The sequence below is a fragment of the Meleagris gallopavo genome, chromosome 1, assembly GCF_905368555.1.
Source record: "Meleagris gallopavo chromosome 1, MGAL_WU_HG_1.1, whole genome shotgun sequence".
Classification (NCBI taxonomy): Eukaryota; Metazoa; Chordata; class Aves; order Galliformes; family Phasianidae; genus Meleagris; species Meleagris gallopavo.
The window spans coordinates 186126823-186154592 of NC_139404.1; the positions used below are offsets into that span (position 1 = coordinate 186126823).

At 39.8% G+C, this 27770-nt stretch overlaps 1 protein-coding gene and 1 pseudogene across 1 annotated transcript in view; one reads left to right on the plus strand and one right to left on the minus strand.

Moving 5' to 3' along the window:
- Positions 1-2472: 2472 nt before the first annotated feature.
- The window catches only part of LOC146545833 (uncharacterized), a 55757-nt gene continuing 30459 nt past the window's right edge, over positions 2473-27770 (minus strand). The window contains exons 2-3 of the mRNA XM_085231495.1: positions 4281-4894; positions 2473-2509 (exon numbers count right to left, since the gene is read on the minus strand). Of these exons, the coding sequence (XP_085087621.1) occupies positions 2473-2509; positions 4281-4894 (651 nt within the window). The remainder of the gene's footprint in view (positions 2510-4280; positions 4895-27770) is intronic.
- On the plus strand, positions 6460-6614 carry LOC116216218 (U2 spliceosomal RNA; annotated as a pseudogene).

Sequence of the window (27770 nt, forward strand, 5' to 3'; positions counted from 1 at the left end):
TGCAGCAAAGGAGCATTGCGTTATTCATCAAGTGCAGCAGGACTTAGCTATCCTGCTGCTTGAGGTCATAGACTGAGTTGCAGCTGACTGTCTCAAGTTTCCCATGATTTATAGCACATCCCCTAGGTCTGTGACCTGACAGTCATTTATATTTCAGCTGCTGTTACATATCACTCCCTCTATCAATAGATTCATCACATTTCCCTTGCAATGATTTTGTCTAACGAACTGAAGGGAAAGGAAAATCTAGCCAATTTGCAGAGGTAAAGGGTCTCCAACTGGCCTTGGATGTTTCTGAACGGGAGAGGTGACCAATGCTTGATCTTTATACTGACTCATGGATGGTGGCAAATGCCTTATTGGAGGGGTAAACCTATTTGGGCTGCTGAACTGTGGAAAGACATTGCTGCCTGAATAAAGGATATGGTTGTAAAGGTACGTCATGTAGATGCTTGTGTGCCCAAGAGTCGGGCTACTGAAGAACAAGAAAATAACCATTAGGTAGATTGAGCTGCCAAAATTGAGGTGGCTCAAACAGATCTGGACTGGCAGAACACGGGTGAATTATTTCTAGCTCGGTGGACCCATGAGACTTTGGACCATCAAGGAAGAGACGCGACATATAAGTGGGCTAGCAACCGAGGGGTGGACTTAACTATGGATGCTATTGCACAGGTTATTCATGACTGTGAAACTGTGCCATAATTAAACAAGCCAAGAGGATGAAACCACTCTGGGGGGAAGGGCAATGGCTAAAGTATAAATATGGGGAGGCATGGCAGGTTGATTATATCACCTTGCCACAATCTCGCAGTGGTAAATGTTATGTGCTTACTATGGTGGAGGCAACCACTGGGTGGCTTGAAACATATGCAGTACCCCATGCTATTGCCCAAATCACCATATTGGATCTTGAGAAACAAGTCCTATGGCAACATGGCACCCCAGAAAGAACTGAGTCAGATGATGGGAACCATTTCAAAAATTCTTTTGTAAATACTTGGGCATTGAGTGGATTTATCATAAACTCTATCATGCACCAGCCTCTGGTAAAATTGAATGATACAATGGGTTGTTAAAAACTATGCTGAAGGCAATGAGTGGCGGAACATTTAAGCACTGGGAGAAGCATTTGGCAGAAGCCACCTGGTTAGTCAATACCAGAGGATCTATCAATCGTGATGGTCCAACCCAGTCCAGCTCCCTACATACCATAGAGGGAGATAAAGTACCTGTAGTATATGTAAAGAGTATGTTGGGAAAAGCAGTTTGGGTCCTTCCAGCTTCTGGAAATGGCAAACCTCTCCATGGTACTGTTTTTGCCCAGGGACCTGCGTCCACTTGGTGGGTGATGCAGAAAAACGGGGATGTTCATTGTGTACCACAAGGAAACTTGATACTGGGGGAGTGCAGTCAGTAATTCTATGTATATATATGTATATAGACGTGTTGTGTAGTGCATTTTAATCATTGTTTGTTTCTATATATATGTATATATATTAAGCATGACGTAGTGATTAGAATAAGGGCTGCAATGTCACGGTTTTGTGTTTTTTGGTTTTCAGTATTCCACATCAAAACATCATGTAGTGCACTGGGAATTAAAGTGTTAATGCTCCAATTCCAGGTACCTGTCCCTGTACATCACAGAAGTCATGGGATCTGGCCCTTCCCCTGGTGGAGCGGTCTCTTACTGCCTGGCAGTGGGTGCTGGAGGGTGCTTTCCTAGCTGTTCCAAGCTTTTCAGGTTTGATTCGGTCTCAGGAACTCCCTCTCTCTCCTATTTTATTTGATTTATTAATCTCAATTTCAATTAGATTGTATTATATTGTGTTATCTTGCATTCTGATATCATAGTCTGTAAAATAAGTTTTCCTCCATCGATCATTGCCGCTGTTTTTTTTTCCTTCCTTGAGCTCAACTCCCATCTCCCTATCCCTTTTCCCTTTTCCTCCCCATTTTGTGGGGCTGCAGGGGCCCTGGGGCCTACTGCCCCCCCGTCACGGGCATAGATTGACCTAGTTAACTCCATGCCAATCATAAATACATGTGTACATATGTGTAATGGAAGGAGACTGTGGAAAAGGATTTTAAACAGCCAGTTTCTTTTAGAGAATATCTGCTGAATTCACACTGAATAATAAGGATACCTACTGTTATTACTGAAATTCATCAGTGGCCCAATTTAGGTTTCAATTGTTGCATCAATAAGATGCAAGATAAAATGTCACATCAGAACTTAGTGATAATTTTAATATTTCTGTAAGATTTTCCTTGGTTCTCTTTACCAGACGTGAAAATCAGATTATTGTCATTGCTCAATTGGAGTAGTCTATCACTTTCTTCTCTAAGCCAGTCAGTCACTGAGATCCCCATTTTCATTTTCCCATAACCATCAATAATTTACCACATTTTTCACAACTGGTTTTAATAATGGTAGACCCAGTATTTCCATCTTTACACAAGCAGGGCTCACCCAAATTCCTCTGTATGTCCGACATACAGAGTTCTATGAAAGAAAAAGAGAAAAAGAGAAAAAGAAAAAGAAAAAGAAAAAAAAGAAAAAGAAAAAGAAAAAGAAAAAGAAAAAGAAAAAGAAAAAGAAAAAGAAAAAGAAAAAGAAAAAGAAAAAGAAAAAGAAAAAGAAAAAGAAAAAGAAAAAGAAAAACATACCAGAAACATTCCTGTGAGGAACAGCTATTTCTAAGTGAAACAACAGAAGAATTTTGAGCAACTAGTGTATGTGTTTTCCTTGTAGTTGTCTGTTCCTCCACACCAATTCAGGTGGACACCAAGCTGAACATGAGCAAGCAATTTGCCCTTGTGGCAAGAGAAGCAATCAGCCTCTTGGTCTGCCTTAGACAAAGTTTTACCAGTAGATCTGTGGTCCTTCCCCTCTGCTCAGCCCTAGTAAGACATGCCTGGCATGCTGCAACCAGCAATGAGCTGCTAATACAAGAGAGATATGGATGTACTGAAGTGAGTCCTGCAAAGGGCTATGAAGATTGTTAAGGGCTTGTCCCATCTGCTATACAAAGATAGGCCAAGAAAAGGGGGAATGCTTGGCTTCAAGAAGGGAGGGCTCCAAGGATCTTAGCAATGTGTATAGATAGCTTCTGTTGAGAAGACAGTGCAGGGCTTTTCTCAGTGCTGTCTTGTGACAGGTCAAGAGGCAATGGGCACAACCTGGAACAATGGCAGTTCCACTGAAACAAAGTCTTTTATGACAAGAAATCTTTCTTCCCAGTAAAAGCAGTCAAGCACTGGCACAGGATGTCCAAGGAGACTGTGGAGTTTCCATCTACTGGAGATAGTCAACACCAATCTAGACTCAGCCCTGGGTGAAGTTGCTTTGAGCAGTGGGGGTGGACAGGACTATCTACAGAAGTCTTTTCCCATCTCAACTTTTCTGCAGTGCTGTGAAATGCTGTGAGATGAACTGCAAGAGCAATCCAAAACCAACAGCTACTGCAAGCTGGAATGCTTGATGGAACAAGTTTCCTCTGTGTGGAAACAGGCCTGGTGGTGTTGGTTGATCCTCGGATGAGCCAGAAGCATGCCCAGGTGGCCAAGAAGGCCAATTGCATCCTGGCTTGAATCAGAAATAGAGTTGCCAGCAGGAGCAGAAAACTGGTATCCAGCCTTGGTGAGTCTGCACCTTGAGTACTGTGTTCAGTTTTGGGCCCCTCACTACAGGAAAGAGATTGAGACCATGGAGTGGATCCAGAGAAGAGCAAAGAAACTGTGAGGGGTCCAGAGTGCAAGTCTTATGGTGGCTGGCTGAGGGAGCTGGGATTGTTCAGTCTGGAGAAGAGGAGGCTCAGAGGAGACCTTATCACTCTCTATAACTATCTGAAAGGAGGTTGCAATGAGCTGGAGGGAAGCCTCTTCTCCCACACAACTACAGAATCACAGAATCACAGAATAGCCAGGGTTGGAAGGGACCTCAAGGATCACGAATCTCCAACCCCTCTGCCACATGCAGGGACACCAACTTCCATTTAATTCAATACTAGACCAGGCTGCCCAGGGCCACATCCAATCTGGCCTTGAACACCTCCAGGGATGGGGCATCTACAACCTCTCTGGGCAGCCTGTTCGAGCACCTTACCACTCCCTCTGTAAAGAATTTCCCCCTGACATCCAACCTAAATTTCCCCTCCCTCAACTTCAAACCATTTCCCCTTGTCCTGCAGTTGTCAACCTTTTCAAAGATTTGATTCCCCTCCTGTTTGTAGGCTCCCGTTAGGTACTGGAAGGCTGCAGTGAGGTCACCCCACAGCCTTCTTTTCTCCAGGATGAACAAGCCCAGCTTCCTCAGCCTGTCCTCATAGGGGAGGTGCTCCTGTCCCCTGATCATCTTCGTGGCTCTCCTCTGGACCCTCTCCAACAGCTCTCTGTCTTTCTTGTACTGGGGGCTCCAGACCTGGATACAGTACTCCGGATGGGGCCTCACAAGAGCAGAGTAGAGGGGGACAATCACCTCCCTGTCCCTGCTGGCCACCGCTCTTCTGATGGAGCCCAGGGTACCATTTACCTTCCAAGCTGCAAGAGCACACTGCTGGCTCATGTTAAGCTTTTCATCCATCAGGACCCCTAGGTCTTTCTCTGCAGGGCTGCTCTCAAGGACTGCTCCTCCCAGTCTGTGTGGATGCCTGGGATTTCTCCAGCCCAAGAGTAAAACTCTGCACTTTGCTGTGTTGAACCTCAGCAGTTTTACCCAGGCCCACCTTACAAGCCTGTTCAGGTCCTTCTGAATGGCATCCCATCCTTCTACCATGTCAACCGCACCACTCAGCTTGGTGTCATCAGCAAACTTGCTGAGGGTGCACTCGATTCTGTCATTGATGTCATTGATAAAGATGTTAAAGAGCACTGGTCCCAAGACAAACGCCTGGGGGACACCGTTCGTTACCGGCCTTCACCTGGTCACAGAACCATTAATGACAGCCCTCTGTCTGCGGCCTTTCAACCAGTTTCTTATCTATCGAGTGGTCCACCCATCAAATCCACATCCCTCCAATTTGGAGATAAGGATGTGGTAGGGGACCGTGTCAAAGGCCATGCTCAAGTCTAGGTAAATGACATCCAGGTAAATATCAAGTAGAGATAGGACGAGAGGCAATGGCCTCAAGTCACATAAAGGGAAGTTCACGTTGGATATTAGGAAAAATTTCTTCTCCAAAAGAGCAGTGATACTTTGTAACTGTCTGCCCAGGGAGTTGGTGGAATCACTGACCCTGGAGTTGTTCAATGAACGTTTAGATGTTGTGTTGCAGGACATGGTTTAGTGAGGACTATTTGTGATCAGTAGTCAATTGGACTAGATAATCTTGTAGGTCTTTTAACCAACCTTGGTGATTCTATGATTCTATGATTCTAAGGGCCTTATGTCCCTATCCTCACTGTCAGGATGGGGAAAGGTGCTGTTATCTGATGGATTTGGGTAGGAGTGGTGCCTCCACCAGGCATTGTTGCTGCCTACACCCTGCCTGCTTAACTTGTCTGTCATCTCTTGTAATTCAGACAACAGCAATTTTCTGTAGCAAAACGAACTTTTTTAGATAATTCAGGATCTGCCTCTCACTGAAAGCAGCAGGAAGCAAGCACTTCTTCTCCAGGTAGTGTAGAAATCAGCTTGCAGACATTGAATATATCTGCTGTGTGTGTACTCCATCTGTAACTTTATCAGAGCACCTACGTAACAGACCCAAGGCACAGGAGCTCAAAACAATGCTTTTGTTGCTAGAGGAAACATTATTTTTTTTTCTCCACTGAAGTGCTGCAGACCAGTGCTTCAGTCTACAACAATATTCATCTCAGGTCTAAATAACACCCAATCAAATTAATAATAATAGGAAAAAAACACTCCTTTGGTATAGTCGACATCAATCCAGTGCACACTCTTCTACTCCAAACTGGACTTCTACATAGTAACAAGGGAACACAGCTTGGCTCTATCTACCAGCACCATCTGCTGTTACCTTGGAGAAGGTATGTTATAGCAAATGATAGAAATTCTGAGTTATAAATCTGTCGTGACACTAATAAAACCTCTGTTATGCAGTCATATCTATAGAGGTAGCTCTTTATGTGCAATCCTAAAGATTTTTTCTGAAAAATCACATTCATAAAATCACAGAATATTTTGAGTTGAAAGAGACCTTTAAAGGCCATCTAATCTAGCCCCCCTGCAATGAACAGGAACACCTACAGCTCCATCAGGTACTCAGAGCCCTTTGACGTTGGAAGTCTCCAGGGATGTCTCCACCATTCCTCTGGGCAACCTGTTTAAGCTCCTCACTACTTTAAAAAACTTTAAATCTCCCCTCTTTATTTTGAAACCATTTCTCACTGTCCTACCACATTCCTCGTTTCTTTACTGAAACTGCTGTTCACATACGCAGCTTTCACTGACTGCCTATTTCCATAGCTTTTGTTTTGTCTGAGACACTCTATTTTGTCTCTTGCTCTCTTGACTAAGATCAAGTGTAGTATCTGTTCTTACCAAATTAATATCTGATACGTCCTCATTTGAGAGGAAAATTTCTATTGGTAAGGTGCTGGAATGGGCTGCCCAGGGAGGTGATTGAGTCATCGTCCTTGGAGGTATCCAAGAAACATTCAGATATTGTACTAAGGGAAATTGAGAAATAATGGTGATAAGTAGACAGTGTGGACTGGATGTTCTTGGAGGTCTTTTCCAACCTTGGTGATCCTAAGATCAATTTAGCTATTACAATGTAAAGTCATGGTAAGGTATAAGATTTGGAGAACCCATTTTTCCCTCTCGCTTCTGTTTTTGCTGTTGATTTTTGCGACTTCTTCATTAAATTTTTCGTGGGGAAACTGTTTCCCATTTAGGCTGCTAGAATTTCAGAATGTAAAGCAGGAACTAAACCGGCAGTGAATGAAGAAAAAATCATTCTTAATGTTTACACATACTCCGTATTTTAGTATTTTAAAACTTTTTATAAGAGTTAATAATAAAACAACAAAAAAAAAAGTGGTTTCTTGCTTGTCTTAACATTAATTGCAGGCTTGGCTAGAATTCAATGAAAATTACCCGTATCACAATTTTTTAACAGAGATTAATTGATCTTTCAGTACTGTGAACTAACAAGACTTTCAAGGAATGGTACGACATTAATTAGAAAAGGGAGCTCTTAATGGTTGCTAAGAAACAAGTATATATTTGTAATCACTTCTTTACCCTCTGGCAGAGATGCCTTGCCATAGATACAAGAATGTTTCCTTAGGAACAAATCCTTCCCATTTTCAATTAGCAAGCTAAGAATTTAAAAGCTTATTGTTAATTATTATAAGGAAATGGGAGGAGATATCTCTGCTAAAGATAGAAAATCAGAAACAATATCCATATTAAAGCACTAAACAGGGCATGATGCTCTGAGCATGTAATAGCAGAGTACATTTGATGGTTTTGCTTTCTGCCAACTAAGAGCTTCCCAAGGAAAGTCTAGACGTGGTTGAGGGAGTGTAGATTGACCAGGTGGCATTTCCAGAAGATATTTCTGATGAAGCAATCTCTTTCAGTAGATGCAAGACAAAAGCTGTGCCACGCAGTTGGTTTCAGGGCTAGGGAACAGCCCCTTCCCTGCTTTATTTACTTGTCTAGGAATAGATCTTGGAATCTGAGAAATCAATGAATCAATTAAAAAAAAAAAAGAGAGAGAGCAGGGAAAAAAAGATACCTTTATAATAACTGGCTCTTTAGGTTTTGACTTTATTTTCTTTTTTAATTCCATCTTAGATCTGACCAGTTTTGTGATGCGTCATTGCATTACATTTCTTTATTTTAAATACTCCTCACTCCATTGCTGCATGTGCCATGCAAAACAACCTGCTAAAGTCCTGTGCTGAATTTTGTTTATGTGAATTGTTCCCTTTACTGCCATGCGGTTGCATCCCACGAGTGAAGTTAGGCAAGTGCTGAAGCATTTACAGAAAACTTAATTGACTACATAGGAATATGGGGAAATTAACTTCATCGAGAGCACTTCCAAAACATGTAAAACATGTAGAATAATAAAACTGGAAACCTCCAGATAATTTTTTTTCTAGTTTCCCTGGAAAGGCTTACAACAGAGGAAGAGGTTTAAACAAAACTGCTATGTTTAAATTTACATTCCTTTAAAAGTAGAATTGTCTTCAGGTCTTATGAAAAATATTTCTATGAGGTCCTGCACAGATTGTTTTTCCCACACTCCTCCCACTCCCTCCAAAAAATAAGAAAAAAATCCAAAGCTTACAACTGAGGCAAAAAAATGGGCAAATGATAAATCACAAAGAGAAACTGTGAAACAGAAGAACCTTGATCTCTTGAAAAGCCAGGAAGCAAGGAAGCAGTGCATCTTTCAAAAACAGGAAAAGAATATCTAGGAAGATACGACGTTGTCCGCAGATGCTGGACGTACCTCAGACATGCCAAATATTCTGAAATAGAGTTGAGATCATGGCAGGCATTAGACTCATTGTCATCTTCCATATGACACTATCATCAAAGATTGGATGAGATCTTGAGCTATCTGAACATGTTGATTTGGAGCACATGCTATTGGGGCTATAAGTCTGAAGCGGCTCTGACCACTATAGGAATAGTGATAGATATCAGACAGCTTTTGAACTACTAGAAAGGTCTTAAAGAATCACAGTAGTGAACACTGAATTTTAGGATGGATGTTGCAGAAGGCAATTGAGGAGGCCACTCCAGTTAGTTTAATATTGAAAAACAGGGAGAGAAATTCCTTAATCACAGTCTGTGAAATTCTGGAATTCTAAATTACTGGCATTTCGAAAGCTAATTGAAAAAGACTTGTTATTGTCTACTGATTGCATTTGTTTTACCGCATTTACATGATTGATTTATTTTTGTCTCAGTGCACAACATATAATCAGGAATGAAAAAGACATTTTGCCTTGCTCTGAAGCAACAGAATAAAACCAGTTTCTTTGAAATGGGTCACAGCTTGGGGCAAAGCCTTGATTCAGGGTTAAAACTTCTTTCAGGTTTGCCATTGATTTTCTATCTGAATGAGCCAGGCATTTGTTTTTCTACTATTTCTTTTACAGCACAAGATCTAGCCTATTTCGAAGTTCCATCTATTAGTTTGATATAAATCTTTTGCCATTGCTGAAGGATCACTGATGATCCTGATCTCGCTGACTTACTCTGATCGTAGGCTCCAAGATTTACAGAAAGCGGAGGTATTATTTAATGTGTTCTGTGGATTTTCTATCATACTGCTTCCAGTGACCATGACGACCTGAATTTGCTGATCCATAAATCATTTCCCAGCCTGTTTCTTCTTCTGAAGTACGTATGGCAACAAGTAGTTGTTTATAACAAAAATAATATTTCATATAGAATATGAATAGAAGGTAAACAATTTCAAGTTAGGATACAGATTAATTTATTTGAATGAGAATATTTAACTTAGTAGAACAGCCTTGATTTTGGGCAAGACAAAAAGAACTTTTTTGTTTATTTTTTCACATTCTTATGTAAACAGTCAACTTCAAGGCACAAGCAAAATTCACATTTTATGGGTCCTAGGTAGACAAAGATAGCTAAAGAGCTTCTCTCTTTACCATGTAGGGATTACTACGTCCTGGACAACCAACCTGGCAGCTACTTTTGTAGAACACAAGCACATTGCAGCAGCAGCTGTTTTCCCAAACCCAACCTAATCCCAACTTCTTAGCTTTGGTATTTCTACATTAGAATTTACCTATATTTTACTGTTATCCCACATATATTCTCTTGTATGGAGATAAATATTGGTGATTATTTTATAACAGAATTTCTGAATAATTACTGTTTTGTACTAAGTTAACGACCATGCCAAATATTAAGCACCATCTATTAGTACATCAGACTATTACTCCTTTATGAACATTAGGGACATGGAAGTAGGTCTTTACTGTTTAATTAGGCCTCTCTTCATTATCTTACCACCATATAACATAGTAGACATGGTATAAAACAAAGCAATGTTAACACTTGCTGTCTACTATCTTTTAACTGACTAATCTTTACATGCATAAGAGACACTGCTGATTTTACTATCATTTTTGCCTTCTCAAAAGGAAGCTTCTTTTAAACAGAGTCATTCCTTATCTATCTCATTATTTCACAACTCCTTGTGAAGAACATCTTGACCAGATAAAGAAAATGTGAGGCAATTAAAAGTAAGTATGCTTACCGATGGGACACCTAACCCACCAGTGCAATTAAAATCAGACATTTCACTTATTTTTAACTTCCCACGGTACCCAGAAGAATGTGCTTAAAACTTTCTGCCACCAGTGGTGAGTAGACTGAAACTTTGTCCTTTAAGTAAGCTCTAAAGCTCCTCCAACCATTTCCACTTCTCCTCCAGGCTTCTGATTTTTTCCCATCCACAGTGTTAATACCCAAATAAAATGTTTTAAATAGTAGATCCTTTATTTTTTTCTTTCCCCCCCCCCCCCCCCACACACACACTTACAGCATTCTCTGAAGTGACCACTTCTTGTCTCATCTCACGAGACACCTTCTCAAGACACAAGGTAGCTGTTTCTTAAGAGTGTAATGAAGCCAAGAAAATAGGCGTATAGTATCTGCTTAGCTGTGGCAAAGACACCCCTAACTACCCAAACTGATGCCAAAGGGAGACAAGCAACTAAAAGTGAGCTTTGAGGTTAATATTAACAGAAAGGTGGGAACTGTTTGTCTCTAGGCACCTGAAAGAAAAGTTAATCAAAGTTAATCAAATGCCTTAGTCATCCATCAGTGAGACAAACCAACCAATTTTCAGTGTCCTAATCTTTGGGGAGTGAAAAATAAAATTACAGACAGGAGTTTAACTGTCTGAGCAGGACTGCTTTCCTCGTCAAGAATAATCCTAGATTCAGCATATAGGTTCTAACAGTGGCTTATAATCATGGACACATTTAGGATTAATCATTATAGCTAGTGTTATATTTATCTGAGGATCCAGGGAACCACAGGCCTGTCAGCCTGACCTCAGCACTGGGGAAGGGGATGGAGCAGATCATCTTGAGTGTGATCAAATAGCATGTGTGGTACAACCAGGGAATGAGGCCCAGACAACATGGGTTCTTCTTGAGTAACCTGATCTCCTTTTATGATCAGATGACCCACCTAGTGGATGAGGAAAAGGCTTTTGTTGTATTCTACTTAGATTTCAGTAAATCCCTTGACACTGTCTTCCAGTTTTCTCTTGAAGAAGCTAACAGCTCATTATTTAGACAGTTGTACCATTTGCTGGGTAAAAAACTGGCTGGAGAGTTGGGACTAGAGAGTGGAGGTGAATGGAATGAAATCCAGCTGGTGACCAGTCAGGAGAGGTGTTCCCCAGGAATCAGTACTGGGGCCTATTCTGTTTAGTATCATCACTGACGACCCGGATGCAGGCATTGAGTGCACTCTCATTAAGTTTGCAGATGACACCAAGCTGGAGGAATTATCTGTATGCTTAGGGGTAAGAAGGCCCTACAGAGCAAGCTGGACAAGCTGGATAGCCAAAAAGACCATTGGCATCTTGGCTTGTATCAGAAAAAGTGCAGCCAGCAGGAGCAGGGAGGTTGACATGTGGAATCAAACTCTGTAACCCAAGTAAGATTACAAAGCAGGCATGGTTTATTCAGCAGTACGTGTACGCCAGGTGCAAGGGGGATAGATCTGCCTAACTTGCACACCGTTGGGAAAAAGCGTGCTACAGATATAGTCTGAAATGATACATAATCAATAGTTTTCCCGGAATTTGGATACATACTCATTACACCCCCGAGAGTTCATTAACATGCAGACCCTCCCCACTTGTGCATGTGTAGAGGGTCGTGGGATGAAGATTTTTTGTCTTCCTAGTGAAAGCTTCTTTGTCTTCGTAGCTGCAAACTTCTGACCTTTGGGAGAGGCAACCCCCATACTGGTTTCTTCTTGCCCTGTGGACATCTAATCACCTCCCTGCCAGATGTCTACAAGCTGTTCTCAATCCCCTATCTGTATGGCCTTCATCCCCCTCACTATCTCAGACCCAGTGTCTGCCATCCCTTATTTTTCTAACAGGCTGTACATTCTTACTTCTATAAATTATGTCTAACTATCCTCCTTCACCCCCCTTATTGTCAGTCATTGTGAAGCCGCCTTTTTGCCTTTTTACTCTTTTACTATGGGGCCCTTCTCACCCTTCAAGGTGATCATCCCTCTGTACTCAGCCCTGCTGAGGCTGAACCTCATGTACTGTGCTCTTGTTTGGGCCTATCTCTACAAGAAAGACATTGAGATCCTGGAGCATGTCCAGAGAAGAGCAACAAAGCTGTGAGGGGGAGCACAAACCTTATGGGGGCTGCCTGAGAGAGCTGGGATTGTTCAGCCTGGAGAAGAGGAGGCTCAGGGGAGACCTTATCACTCTCTACAGCTCACTGGAAGGAGGCTATGGTGAGATAGAAGTCAGCCTCTTCTACAAGATGGATAATAGTTGCACTGGGAGAGATTCAGACTGAATATTATACTTTCTTTTATCTTCATCCCTAAGCACCACTGCTGACCACCTTCGATTTTCTTCTACCTTGTGCTCATGCCCTCATGGAGGAAAGCAAATAGCACATTGGCAGCCCTTTCTTACAGGCACTACTGCTATTCTCCAGAAGTGCTCGTTGGCACTGCTGTCTTACACCTCTCAAAATGCTGAAGGGATGCTGTTGTTTTTCTTTTTTTCTTTTTTTTTTTCTTTTTTTTTTTGGCCAAGGAAACCCTTACAGTCCAAGAAGGCTCCTGAATCCCGTATGGTGAGAGTCAGGTGGGTCTGTACTGTGTAAAGAAACTTTCAGGCCCTAATTACAGTGACAATACTCTTCTCTTCAAAGTCTCCATATACAGTCAGGACATCCTTAATAGTTCAAATGAGGTTTTCTTTCCCAGATGTGCCTCTTCCAATGACACTTGATGAAAAATTATTGGCATCAAAAGCCTGTTACTGGTTTCAGAACCTAATGAGAAGTTATGCTATACCTGTCATGATGCCATGGCTCAGTGGCACAGTTAATGCATTTTTTTTTTTTTTAACCTGCCACACTATTATGTTGAGTATGTGAGTCTGAGATATAGCTAGGTCACCATCCTCACATGACTATAAGGCATTCATGACAGCTATCCTGGCCTCCACTATCTTCTGTCTTCTGAGGGTCCATTCAAAAGCAGTTCTTGAAATAATCATGATTGGGTGCTTTTCTTTTTTCCAAAAAATTTAAGGGCAGCCTTTCCCAAAGACATAGTGTCTAGCTTTGATGTGAATGTCAGACTGCCTCAGGTCACTGTAAAAAAAGGTTACAGCAAATCATGCTCTGATGCTGGTTTTCAACCTACTAAATATCACAGATATCATCTCAAAAATTTCACATGAAAATGTCTGCTAGATTAAAATTGCAGTTAACTTGAACATACAAGACTACTGAAATAAAAATTAAAACAGAGATATAAGAAGATATGTCCTCTGCTGCATTCTACTACAAATACTTTGGCTTTGAACTTACAGTCAATACGAATGCAGACTTCTGGCTTCTACTTAGTGTTTATCAAATTTGCTGACACAAATTCTGTTGTTAATTTACTAGCACTACAGGATAAAAAACAACCAGATAGAACAAGCAACTCCTTTATAAAATGGTTATTATACTCTTTGCCCAATCCATTCTTCTCCATGTGGTTATCAGTCCAGTAGTAAATTCAGCAGAGTGGGTGGAGCACAAAGATAGGGATATGTAAATATTAATACACATGTAAACGATTTAACAAAACACTGCTGTTCGTTAAAGATGCTCATCCTATCCAAATAGTTGTCCATCAAACATGGAGACTGCTCTTCATAACACCTCTGTGCTTATATAAATGTGTACAGAACTATGGTCTATTAGATGATTATAAAGGGGAATATACTCCTTAGTAGCAGTTTTAAACTATTTTTTATTGTTAATGTTTCTAGTCCACCATAAAGCAGATGCATGAGAAGCACTCTTCTAACACAGTTCTATAAAAAATTAATTCACATCACTTTTGACAGTCTAGATAATGACTATTCTAAATAACTCCTAGATAATTCCCATTTATAATTTAATTATAAATGCAAAATAAGCCTGTACATGATCAAAGAAAAGAATAATCAAATAGTCATACAGTTATTCATCCATCTCCATTTTCATCTCTTAAGAACTATCAATCAGATAAAGAATAGCAGCAGGTTGCTTTTTTTCTGGAAAATGGAAATTATAAAAATGTTCCAAAGTGTTAATATTATGAAGATGAAAAACAGGTCATTTCTGTCACTATAGGAACTTGTTAGTTTTATGAACCATTACATCATCACTTCTTTTCTTCTATTCATATGCAACATTATTGAGACCATTCCATTTTTTCACAGTGTTGTGGGACCCTCTAGGCTAGCAGTCACTGTGCATAGCATACCTTCACAGTGTGGGGGAATCACACATGAAAAAAAGAGAGAAAGAGAGAAAACAATAAAAGAAAAACATGAATAAAACAATGAAAACTCATGAACCATGGACTGAAAAAGGAACAATACTAATGATATATTTTCTTAACTTTTTGCTGCATGTTTTGTCTTGTTCAAGAACTTCAAATGAGGCATATGACCTACTAAACTGGAAGAAAGAAGAATGTTTTCGCTAGGTGTGAGGGTAAATGGGTCAGCTTAATCCACAAAAGAAAACTCTAATCCAGTCCAAAACTACTCTTCTTTTTCTCATGGGTCCAAACTATGCCAGGAATTGTGCTAACAACTAAGCCATCAGCATCATTGCTTTCCAGTACTGCCACAGTTTTACAGACACAGCCTAAGAAATCTGTTCTGCTCTGGGCTTTGCTTCATGCTCCTGCACACTCATGCAGCAGACTGATTCAGATCACACTCTGCTCCATTAAAACCTGTAGCAGTTTTAACTTCAGTAGGGTTGAACACTTCACATCTCAGTTCCATAGTTGTAAAATGGAAAGTATAATTTTATTGTTTGAGGGGAAAAAATTTTTAAAAGCCTTGAAAACAGAAGATGGCCTTTTTCTAGGGGAAAAAAAAAAAGCAAGTTCCTTTCTTCAGCTCTCCAAATGCTGCTTCTAGATTAGTCATAAACATTTGAGAGTGAAGAGTTCTCTTCTGCTATACCTATGAGAAGCTCAATTTATGGGATAAAACAAAGAATAAGTCTGTAATACATTTGTTTCTTTTTGCTTCTTGTCCTTCTTTTTGTTCCTACCTATGAGAATCTTATTTTTCATTTGAGATTCATCTATGAAATTTCAAAAGCCAAAGGGCAGTCTGTAGGTGTTACTTTAGAGAGGGTGGAGAAAAAGCCAGTTTTGGTATACAAAAATACAAAAAATATACAGACCTGAGGTAAATTATCCTTCTCTTAGCTTCCATTTTCATATAAAAGTATTGACCATCTGTCCAAATAGGCTTCTTTAAGGCTTCAATTATAAATGAAAAATGAAAACTACAAAATTAAATTCATCCTTATGTCAATGATATAAGCAATTTTCAAAGAACTGGAAATATTGTGGAAACATTAACCATCCTTGTTAAAGAGACTTGTTACATTAGTCTTTTATAAAGCAATGAGGTGTCTGGATCACCAGCTCTTAGATATTCCCTTCTTCCCCTGGATTATTTGCATACCTGTCAATCAATATACACATGGAGCTTTGAGTAACCCAGACACTTCCATTATTCCATCCAACCTGGCCTTGACCACCTCCAGCTGTGAATGCTCCATCCCTGGAGCTGCTCAAGGCCAGACTGGATGGGACCCTGGACAGCCTGATCCAGTGCCTAATTCAGAGGTTGACCAATCTGCTCATGGTAGGGGGTTGGAACTAGATGATCTTTAAGCTCCCTTCCAATACAAGCTATTCTATGATCCTGTGATTCAATGATTCAGTGATTATAGCATGCAATTCCAGAATGTCCAAATGTTTTATATTAAAATAAAAAGTAATAAAAATGAGAAAAACAGATTTTCAAATGGAAAAGTATATTACTCCCTCACCACTGACTGTGCCCTCCCTTCTTGCACTTTGTTGCAGTTGCCTGAATAAATTCTGCATAATTCCCTTTGGTACCAGGAAAATTCCTCTAATTACTTTTGTGTCCTGTCTGTTTATTCTGTTTTTGACTGATCTTGCAACATCTTTCTGAGCTCCATTCCATGAACTTCTTCACAGGCTCCTTTCGTGGCCTCTGAAACTTATTCAAGCTTGCTAGCTCCCCAGAGGATGCAACAACCTCCCATCTCTATAAAGGTTGACCCTTGACCTGGCACTTAGAGGAATTTAAATATTGAGAGCAAAGAGCAGTCTGTTACAAATGTGTGGCTATATTTAACCTTTCCTGAATAGAAAGCAGTTCTTCCTGAACTATTCCATCTTCATTTATATAGGCACTATGAATAAGTTTATCCATTTGACTCAAGTCAGTTAATGGGATGGTTTATGCTGGGATTTCAGCAGAGCTATTAGCGACAGACAGATCTTCATTAAATAGCAGAAGGGAAAAAATTCCTCCAGGGGGCAGTTTGGAGAAGGAACATGACTTACATGTTTGTATTACCTCCTGGCGGATCTTTTTTCTCTACATATAAGGCTAGGGAATATCATGGGAAATGCAACTTCCTATAAATATACACAATTTTCTAGGTTTTCAAAAGATAAGAGATGTAAGTGGATTTTGTAACTAGATACCAGAGGTAGATTGATCATATAATATATTCTTCAACAAAAACAGATTTTCTTTTAAGTGGAAAATTTGATTCCATTTTTCAGTCGAGAGTTGAATGCTCTACCAGCGATAGAAAAAATAACTCAGTTGGTAGCTTTGTCTCTGCTGCAAATGAGTCAGGCAATTTTCAGAGCCACATGTACAATCACAACAAATGGTAAAAGAAACCACATTCTCCCATGGCCCTTGAAGAAAGCCTTGAGAGACCAAAGGGGGAGAGAGCTGACAAATTTTCCCAATACAATGCTTGGTGAGCTTCAAGATGAACACTAAAATCTTTTCAGGAAAAGGCGGAAACTGGATGTTCCTATGCCCAAATGAGAACTCTCACCACTCAGTCCATTCTCAGATCTCGAAGAACCTTTGGATGTCTGTAGAAGCCCATTACTAGTTTGCTTAATCAACTGCATGCCCAGTGCAGCTGTGCCCAACCGGCAGCACTCTTGGGCAAAGGAGTGGGTTCAGCTCTTAAAGCAGACCCCCACTTGACAGGAACGGAAGCCAGAGAGAAAAGGCTCTGGAAGCTCCTTGAAACCTGAAAGAATCTCTCTGCATGTTGAATTCTTCACAGGTCAGCCAATAAAGGTGATGAGCATTAAGCTACAGAATCATAGAATCATCTGAGTTGGAAGGGACCCTCACAGGGTATCTATTCCAGCCCCTGCAACGAACAAGGACATCTACAGCTCCATCAGGTTGCTCAGAGCCCCATCAGCCTGTCCTCAGATGTCTCCAAGGATGGGGGATACACCACTTCTTTGTGCAACCTGTGTCAGTCCCTCAGTACCACCAGTGCAAAAAATTTCTTCCTTACATCCAACCTATAATCATATATATTGTATGGGGATATATGTATAATCACATATAACGATAATCATACATATTCATAATAATGTATATAATCAAATCTATAATCATATATATTATCAGCAAAAGCAATGATTTTCAGCCACCTGAAACAGAAAGAGCTTAGTCACAGAAATCTTTGGAACCAGGATGGCTTGTTTTCAGCTTCTCGTATTCCCTCCTTACTGATAAAATTTTATAAAGACCTTAAGACAATAATGGTATATTTGCAGCAAATAGCTACATAATTGCTGCATAACATCTCTTCTTCCTCATTTTCTTAAGTACAGCAACTGAGTCACAGACAAGAATACATGCAAAAAATCTCAAAAAAAAAAAAGAAAAAAAAAAAGATAATTTTAGATATGACAGAAAACAAATGGATGACTATGAGTGTTGCATAACCTAGCTTTTTTATCCTCCTGTGTCCCAAATACAGGTGCAATCCTGCGCAACATTCTCCAACAACAGACCACGTCTGAAAGGCTGGCACCTTCCTTGCCAGACATTTGATCCTCCTCCAAAAACACACAAAAGCACCAGGGATGTCTATTCACACAGTTCTCAAAGGAACAAAAAACTAGCAGAGAGAGCAAACAGCAAATTAAATGAATACTTCATTACACATTTTAATTCTTTTATTCCCTAAAGGAGTTAGTAGACCAAAGGCACTTTTGCTCTCCCTAATTCAGTCCTCAAGTTTTATAACCACTTTGAGATGAGAAAGGCAATTTGCATGGAGTTCTTGGTAACCAATTTGCTTCTCCCAGTGGGTTAGTACACTTGGTCAGTGCCCTTCTGGTGAAGTGAAGCCAGCAAAGCTATGTGGATTTATATGGCAAAAAGATCTGGCTCTGTTAGTTTCATGTCTCCAAGGATTATTTCAGTCTTCAGTCCCTAATCCTCTTGTTTAGGATTGACATTTAAACATAGGATATATTATTTTTGTGGTTCTTCAGACACTTTGTCCTTTAGCTTGTACTTGAAGGATATAGCATCAAAAAACGAATCATGTCTAAATAAGATTGCTGTAGAAAAGATAGCACAGGAGATAATTCTGATGTGTCTCTTTCAAGGGCAATTCTTGGTCATGGTACAAGGATAAAAATAGTGTACCTTGAAAATAAAAACAAGCAGAAGCTCCATCTCTTTCAGTTCTGACTGTTTGTTATGTTCAATGCCATTGTCTTTAACTGATACTGAGAGTATTTAGCAACATGAAGGACAAGGCTGGTAAAGTAGTGTCCATCCAACTATACTGTAATGCCATAGGAAAGCATCAAGCCATAACTTAATACTTACTGTAACCTATTCCTGGCTTGTGTCTCATTTGGTGTCCAGCAGAACTCCCAAGTCATTTTCTACAGAGCTTCTTTCCAGTTGGGTGCCTCCAGAATGTAATTGGTCTTCTGGGATTTTTTCCTCCTGGGTGCAGGACTTTGCACATCTCCTAGTTGAACTTCATGGGATTTTTGTCAGCCCATCTCACCACCCTGTTCAGGTCCCTCTGGATGGCAGCACAGTCCCCTGCTAACTCCCTCCAGTTCTGGGTTAATTTTGAATTTACTAAGGTTGCATTGTATCCCATCATCCTCACAAATTCCTAATTTCCCATCATTTTGTCCTTTTAAAGTCTGTTGATGTGATTTGCATTAGGACAAGGCTCTCATATGGTCAGTTATCGCATTTCACTTGTGGAGCATTAATATCTTAAAATATTCTCTTTCTGCTGTTTGGAACTGAGCACAGCCTAAGAAAAAATGGAATACTTCCACAGGATTTGTCTTATGGTAACATCCTCCCATAGCTTTAACCTTCATGTTCAGCAGTGGGATCAGTGTTCAAAGAATCATTTTCTGAATGTGCTCTAAGAATTCATAATCTGGTGTAGGCTATTCCCAAAAGAGAAAAACTGGCTGAAACTAACAGATTATTCATTCCACTTTTCACAAGGATTTAGGACCAATTCCTTACAAGCACTGTATCACTCAGCACTGTTGTACCTCTTGTGCTCCACAGGCTTTAATGGATGTTCTCACACCACCGTGAAGGTCACACATTGCTCAGTTCTGAGATCCACAGGGATCGCTTCAAAATGGTGGAAAAAATGACAGCACATTTGAAAGGAAGTTTGTTATAAGGATGAGGAGTTGCAGACTGCTTTCACTCACCAAAAAAGCAGCTGAATGCTCTGGCTCAGCCCATCAGAGGAACTTCAAAACAGAAAGAAGGGTATCTGAGTTTCAGGCTTTGCTTCCAGTGTGAATGTCTGATCTAAGGAACTTCAGCAAGTGTTTTTCTTGTTGCTTCTCAATCATGTCACTGTGAGGCCCTGGGAAAACAAGCTTTGCAGAAGAGATCAGGGCCTCACTCAGTCTCTTAGCTCAGCCAAGAAAGCTGTGTGATCCAGTTGCTTTCAGCAGTTGCTTCCAGAACAGAATAGCTTGTTGAGAAGTAGCTCAGCATGGCACTAGGCATCTATCTCACACTTCATGTTGCTGTCCATCCACTCAGCCTTGACTGTTTGCTCCAATCCCTGCTTCCAAATCCTATGTCCTCATTCCAGCTTGACCATTCGATGTCCAGGATTTACTTTGTAATAGAGACAACCTGGCTTTTGGCCTGAACCCACTGTTCCCTCATGTCTTCTACAGTATCCTGACTGCCCAAACTTTGACAGCCAGTCTTTGCCCCACAATCAGCTTAAAACAAGAGTTGATTTTTTTAGCTTCCAGACTTGGCTTGTCCTTATGAGAATACCTGGCTGTCAACCTTATCCCTGAGTTTAGCCTGGCACTAACAATTGCCCAGGCTTCAATTTCTTGCCTTATGATTACTACAGAAAGTCCTCTGTTCCCTTTACCATTAAGGATTATTTCATCTCAAAACATGTCAAAGTCCCATGAAAACAAACTTTCATACACTTAAATATCAAAAATGACAGCCCAGGCACAACAATTCTGACAACTGTTCTGACTAATGATTCAGCTATTTCTACCAATAACTTCTGTCTGGCTTTAAAGAACAAGCAGTCAGAAAAACAACAGATGTCAGTGATCTCTGAATGCTCATCTGTATATCCCTCTGGACTAACATTATCAACACTTTAACCAACCCACAAATGCAGCACCTCACTCAATCCTACTCCTTTGCATAATTTGCTAGTAGAAAACAGTTTCAAATCAGTCTTTCTTCTGTTGGAATGTGTTTTCAGCAAATCTCTAAGAACAGAAGCTAAGTCTTTACTCACCCAACTCTCTTCTGCAAAGTTGATGTTTGTACTTGAGACAGCCATATACATCATCTCTGCATTCTGAAAAAAATAGATTCTTCCGAATCTTGACATCTTCTTAAGGATTAAAACTCTCAAAATTAAATTCCACTCATTTCTACACTGCAACGTCTAATAATAGGATGAGAGGTAATGGCTGTAAGTTGCACCAGGGAAGATTCAGGCTGAATATTAAGAAAAATTTCCTGTTAGAAAGAATGGTAAATTACTGGAACAGGCTGCTCAGGGAGGTGGTGGAGTCACAGTACCTGGATTTGTTTAAGGAAATGGTGTCTCATTCAGTGATGTCACTTAGTGGGCATGGTGCTGATGGGTTGATGGTTGGTCTAGATGATCTTAGTAGTCTTTTCCAACCTTAATGATTCTATGATTCTATGAAAGATGAAGTCAGCCTTAAGCTCCCAAGTACTCCTGAAGGAAAGGGAAATTCCTGACAATCACCATAGAAATCCTCTCTTTTGGAATTATAGAATCTCAATTCTAACAAAACAGCAACTATAAGGTAATGGTCACTGTCTAAATACTTTCATCTTATCTGTTATTAATGCGTGGGTATGTTCACAAAGTCCAATTTCTGTGGAACTTTCTGCTTCCATTTCCCTTTAGGATACATTTGACCTTATGCTGAAGAGTTTTTTGATCCAGAAGCCTTTTGAGAAGCCAGATTTTCTCCATTTACTGGATACAGAGACCTACATGTTATTTAAGGCAATTAATATGGCCTGTGCACTAAACTCGGGGCAGGTGGAATGGTAGTGTGGAAGGATTTTCCTACAAACCCCATTACATAGCTGGGAAGGGTGACATTAGTGCATGATGTGTAATAGGCACGCTACATGTTTCCATGGATCTACTAAATCTACTGCTTGCTATAGACAGAATTATGGAAACTAATATGAAAGCAGCAGCTACTGTAGATTGGAATCAAGAGTTTTAGAGAACTGCATTAAGTCTGAAGATTTGTTAACACAATTTGGTCTTCCACAAACTCTCCCATGACCCCAAGAAGATCCATGTCCTTCTTGTATCCAAAATGAATGAATGAATGAACTTCTCCTTCAGAATATTGGCAACATGATGAAAGATTTCACTGAAAGTGAGGAAAGATGAAAACTAGGATAGTTTAAGTCTTCTGTGGGGTCTGAGTTTTGCTAGCCTGAAATCCATGTCATCTGTACAGAATAAGTGTAAAAGATGACATAAATTTTGTGTACGTGTAAAGGTATATCTACCAGCAATTGCGAGCAGAAGTGAGATACATAAGGATATTTTTCACAAAGTTTTCTGTTTACACTCTTAAATACCCTGCTGAGAGCTACTCTGAAGTCTTTTATGTCACTGTCTTTCTCTATTGAAGAGAATATGCATTCACTACAGGTATCCTACTATGCCATTTTAAATTATTTCTTATCTTTAACTTTAGAAGGTTGATTCTATTAATCAGAACAAAGGAGAGTGTGACAGCCAGAAGGGTAACAAGGGAAAAGTTGGAATATTTATTGCAGCCATTTGGGGCTCAAGGTATCCCAGTCTTACTTAATATGTAGACATGTTGAACGATAAGTGATTTTTTTATCATCATCTTTCAGCTCTGATATATAAATAGAGGCATCTATTAATTATAATAACAGATAATATATATGAAAATGCCTACTTAGCCTCCAGATATGAGAAAATACATTATGCTCCTCAGGGCTGCCCCAAGGGCACCAATGACTTGTCCTTGTGAAGATATGCATGGCCCTCCAACTAAAATATTGAGCAGAAAACACTCACTACTTTCTTGAGAGAGCTGCTTCTGAGAGAGCAAGAATACCCACAGAGTATATGAGTCAGAACAAATTAAGAATTAAAACACTGGAACAGAAGTGGATTTTAACTGCTCACGATGTTATTTCCTTCACAGTAACAATAGGTGCTAATCTACATGCAGCAGCTGGAACTTGTTAAGAGGTAATCCAAAAATGGTGTAGAAGCGTCATGGCAGGAGACTACTTCCTTTGCAAGCTCATGGATCCAGTATGTCATCCTCTGCTATCTACAGATTGCTATCTGCAGTCTTCTGCTAGCCAGCAGATTTAACCAAACCAGAGAATGTGATCCAGAGTCAGACTCATCTCATGGTCCAAAATTCTTTGTTTTGAAGGTACTGCTCTCCATAGCGGTGCAGTATTAAGAAGTCAGACTAATTTAAAATGCCAAAGCACAGTCACTGTCCATAAACACTCTCAGTATTCTTGGTGCATGCAGAAAACACAATTACAGTTTAATCTAATCTGGATGAAATCGGACTAAACTGAGCCGTCCTGCATTTTTCATTGCAAAGCACCCACACATAAGGCATTACTGGAGTTAAGTTGATAAATAGCAATGCCTTATGTAATGGTGAGTTCAATGTAAATCTGAGTCTGAAGAGCAGCGGGTCATATCCTTCAGTGGTATAAATCAGTGCACTTTGGCTTTGGTTGTGCTCTGCCAGTTTCTGTTTTCACGCTTTCCTTTCTCTGAGGCCTCTTCTAAGACTTCCTAGAAGTAATGCATGCTCAAAGTAGAACACAATTTCTTTTTGGGAAAATAAAATCTGAGCAGTGAAAAGATGTTCATCCGTTCCTAACTGTTCCAATAGCCTTCACAGACTTACCATTCATTTTTAATGCAGTTTCTCCAGAGTCAACATTGAAATTCAGTTTGTGGATATCAAAGTATCTTAATCTGCTAGACAGGGAGCTGTCTGTTACTGAATTGTTCCCTAAGCAACTACTTTTCAGAAAGCTGCATTCACCACTTGCTCATTCTCCATCCTTAATGTGATTTACAAAGTGATGCAATGTGAAGCATAAAAAGATGAAATCTGTTTCTCAAACATTCACAAACAGATTTTGAAAGTGAATGTTTTCTACAAGAGTCTATACTAGTCTGGATATCAGGCAAAGAGAAATTTATCGGTAAGTGGGCTTGATTCTATTCTGCTGCTTACTAAGTTCTTTTCCTATAGAAAATAAAACATTTGAATTGAGGTCACCACTTCAAATAGACTTTTCAAAATTAAATACTACCTGGCTTCACTGTCTTGGTAACAGAAGAAATGACAAGCAGAAATGACATTAATAATAAATATTCTCAAAAGTGAGATGCAGGACCTGAATGCAGAAGAGAAACAGCTTGCCACTGCCTCAGTACACCTACCTGTAGAAATCTAATCATTAGTCATATTATATTCAGCAGTTGAGAGTGTCTCAGGTGGACTAGAGGTGGGAAAATTATAACAAGGTGTTCCTTCTGTAATCCTAGGCAAGGATCAGAGAATGAATCATTAAAATACCCTTGCTCAGCAAGGCACTGAAGAAAATGTCAAATAGTAATTCAGAGGAGCTGCATATGAAGAAAACAAGCTCTGCCTCTCAATTGCCCCTGAAGTCAACATTGTTCTGTGTTCAGTATGAAATACTGAAAAACTGAATTATGAGGAAGTTCATTGTTGACCAAATTGCCCTAAGATATTCATCTTCACAATATCCACACATACTTGCTTACAACCAGGATAATGCTCTCTGTAGATATAATCTCTTTTTATCCATCCTTTATATGGCCACAGTGCCATTCCTCTACATAACTAACTCCTGGATCAGTATCCCAAAACACAGGACACCACAAGAATTCCAACCTGCAACTTGTAGTGGTTCACAGACAGAAGTAAAGGCAATGAGATGATCTTTTTCAGTACCATACATTCCCTGACATGGGATGGTACATTTTACTCTGTAATTCCCTAGTTATAATTTCCATAACTGACTAGTCAAATAATGAATACAGGAGGAGATGATATGACCCATAGTGATTTTACAGTTTTTTTTCAGAGTTTGTCTTCTCCAAAAATAATCACTGTTCCCTTTTCCTAAATACTCAGTCTGACACCAAAACAGTCACTTCATTTTTCTTTGTTTAGGCAGGGTGACAATCAGCAAAGCAGCACAACACTGTTAAACAACAGGCAGTGGAGCATATGTCCCCAAGACAAGTTAACCAACCACACATTTCCTTCTGCATGCTATTCATTCTAATACAATGCACTATATATTTGCTACAGCATCACAAACGTAATGCATTTATATATGTACATATGTATGTTCACAGCCATTTCCCCCCTGCTCTTTCAATATGTGTACAAATTACCACCCAGTTTTGGTACATTCTTATTACAGGGAAATAAATATAGTTACGACCAAGTACAAATTGATTCATATGAATTATACATTTATTCCAACTGTGACCAGCTTCTCAGTATTTGTTTCATCCAGCATTATTTATCATTTCTCAATCAAATATAGGCCACAATTGCCAAAAGCTTCTTTCACTATATGTCATTCACAAACACACAATAGAGTAATAGAATAATAGAATTTCTGATGTTGGAAAAGACATCTAAGATCATCTATTCCAACCATCAACCCATCACCACTATGCCCACTAAACTATGTCATTCAGCACCACATCTACACTTTTCTTGCTGAACCAATCCCAACCAGTCCCACACCTTCCCCATCACCTATATTTTCAAGAAATATTATCCCATACATAATGTAAATAACCAGTTTCACTCTGCCCAAAGTGTCAGCTTTCTACCATCATTTGCCAATTTGCAAGCAAATGCCCTACAGCTGTCTCCCACACCAACCTTTATTCATGAATCACAGAATCACAACTGTAGGGCTTGGAAGGGACCTCTGGAGATCATCAACTCCAATCCTCTTGTCATGAACACCAAAATTCCACTTATTCAGCTGGATAAATTCCAAGAAGCTTGTTGTCCTGATTTTATCAGTATTCCATACTATGACATCTGTTGGGTGTTGGGTGCAGAGGCAGAGTACATGATGGAGCTGTACTTTCAGTTCTATCTCTAGCAGTCTCCCATGAGTTCTGAGTCTCCAAGAGGAAGATACACTAAAATGTACTGCATTTTCCAGGAGCCTCCATATGATTTCCAGTTCCAGGTGATGCGGAAGAGCTCTCATCTTTTCCAGGAGGCCAGCTGTGAGGGCCTGCCAATAAAGACTCAGACTGACTCACTCAGTTCCCATTTCTCTTTGGTTCATTTGATTTATTATTCTTAATTATTCCTTATTATCTCACATTCCTTTTAATAAATTAGTTTCTTCTATCTATCTTCTATCAGTTGGGTTCTTTTCCTTCCTCCCCTTCTCCTGAGGGGAGGTAGGGGTGTTCTGTGATTAACTGGTCAAACAGCAACACTTGCCTATAGTTAGACCTGCTGTTCTGAGACCCTGTGCTTGGTTGAGTGACTACTGCTTTGTTCTGCTTTACTCTGTCTCTTGCCTAAAGGCTTATACTGAACCTCATAAAGAAATCACGTACCCATCAAAATGCAACAAAGGGGCATCCTTAAGGCTGCATTTGCAACTTTATTTCCGTTGAACTTGACATCTTTGACCTACAATGATAAATATCTCAAAGGGAATTTTAAGAAAAGAAATGATACAAACCAACCACAATTTTGCTAAATCATGTGGATCTTTGCCAGACTTCAGAAAATCTGCAGCATCTGGCAGCAGACTGTAGTATATAACTGCTGCCAGGGAGATATTGGGAGTTTACTATCCTGGAAAAGTTTACTGTCCTGGAAAATTGTTACCGTACAAAACACATGCCAAGTTAATACTGTAATGAATTTTATGGTTTGGAATGGCAGTTTGCTAGCACTTGTAGCCAGAGGGCTGTATCCTCAGATGGTGCAGAAAAGGTAAATGTGGAGGAAATCACAGACTCATCAGGAACAGACTTTTAAATACAGAACAACTGCCCTGAGAATACGCCTGCTGCTGCAAACTCTCACAAAAACGGACTCAGTGATTTTGTGTGATCACGAACACAGCAGATGCATAAAATCTAATAAATTTAGAAGACAGATGCATAAAATCTAACAAAGCAATCAAAGAAAATTTCTTAATAATACAGAAGACAGTTTCTTTTCAGTGGTTTGAAACTTCTAGGCTTTAAATTGTTAGGATCATCTCAGCCCACTCTGTTAAGCTGTGGGAGAACTTTTCATATCTCTTGTCTGCTTTGTTCAGCAGTGTCAAAGAAGGTAGCAAGTGATGGAGAGTGAGAGGGAGACATTATCTCCTGGGTAATATGGAAGGTACACCCTTTTGTAGTTCTGCATTCTACTTTTTACTTGCAACTCTGTTACTTTCACCAAAGCAAATGCCACAGTATTTCTCCTTTGTTCTTATGTTCTCAGGCTGTTATTCTCATGGTCTCACATCTGCAAACCTTGATGTTACATCTGTCATCGGAGTGAGAGTAACTCTTTCCTCCCCCTTTCACTTTTTCTTATCCATTCTTTTGTAGATTTTAGTTTAAACAAACAAATTAACAAACAAGATTTGGTCAGTAAAATAATAGATTCAATAAGCCATTCAGTCCTTTAAAACCCCAGTTAGTATCATACAAGTGTGCAACACTTGTGCCTGATGTTCCATACAGAGCAAATAGCATCATAACCAGGAGGAGGGATTTTGAGAAGGTGTGTTAGAAGGTATACTATGGAAAAACATGAAAACGTGGAGAACTATCCTTATCATGAATATGTCTTGAAGAGGACACCAGAAGAGGACGCTTGCAGTACAGGCTCCTGCTGTACCTCTTCATGGACTGCCATAAGAGAGAGCTTTCACTTTCTTTTTTTTTCTTTTTCTCCTTTGCATTTTCCCCAAAAGTAATTCTAGAGGTGTGTGCCATCAGCTACAGATCCCATTAATAAAACTTCAAAGTCTGTCACAGCATCCTTTGTGGAAACA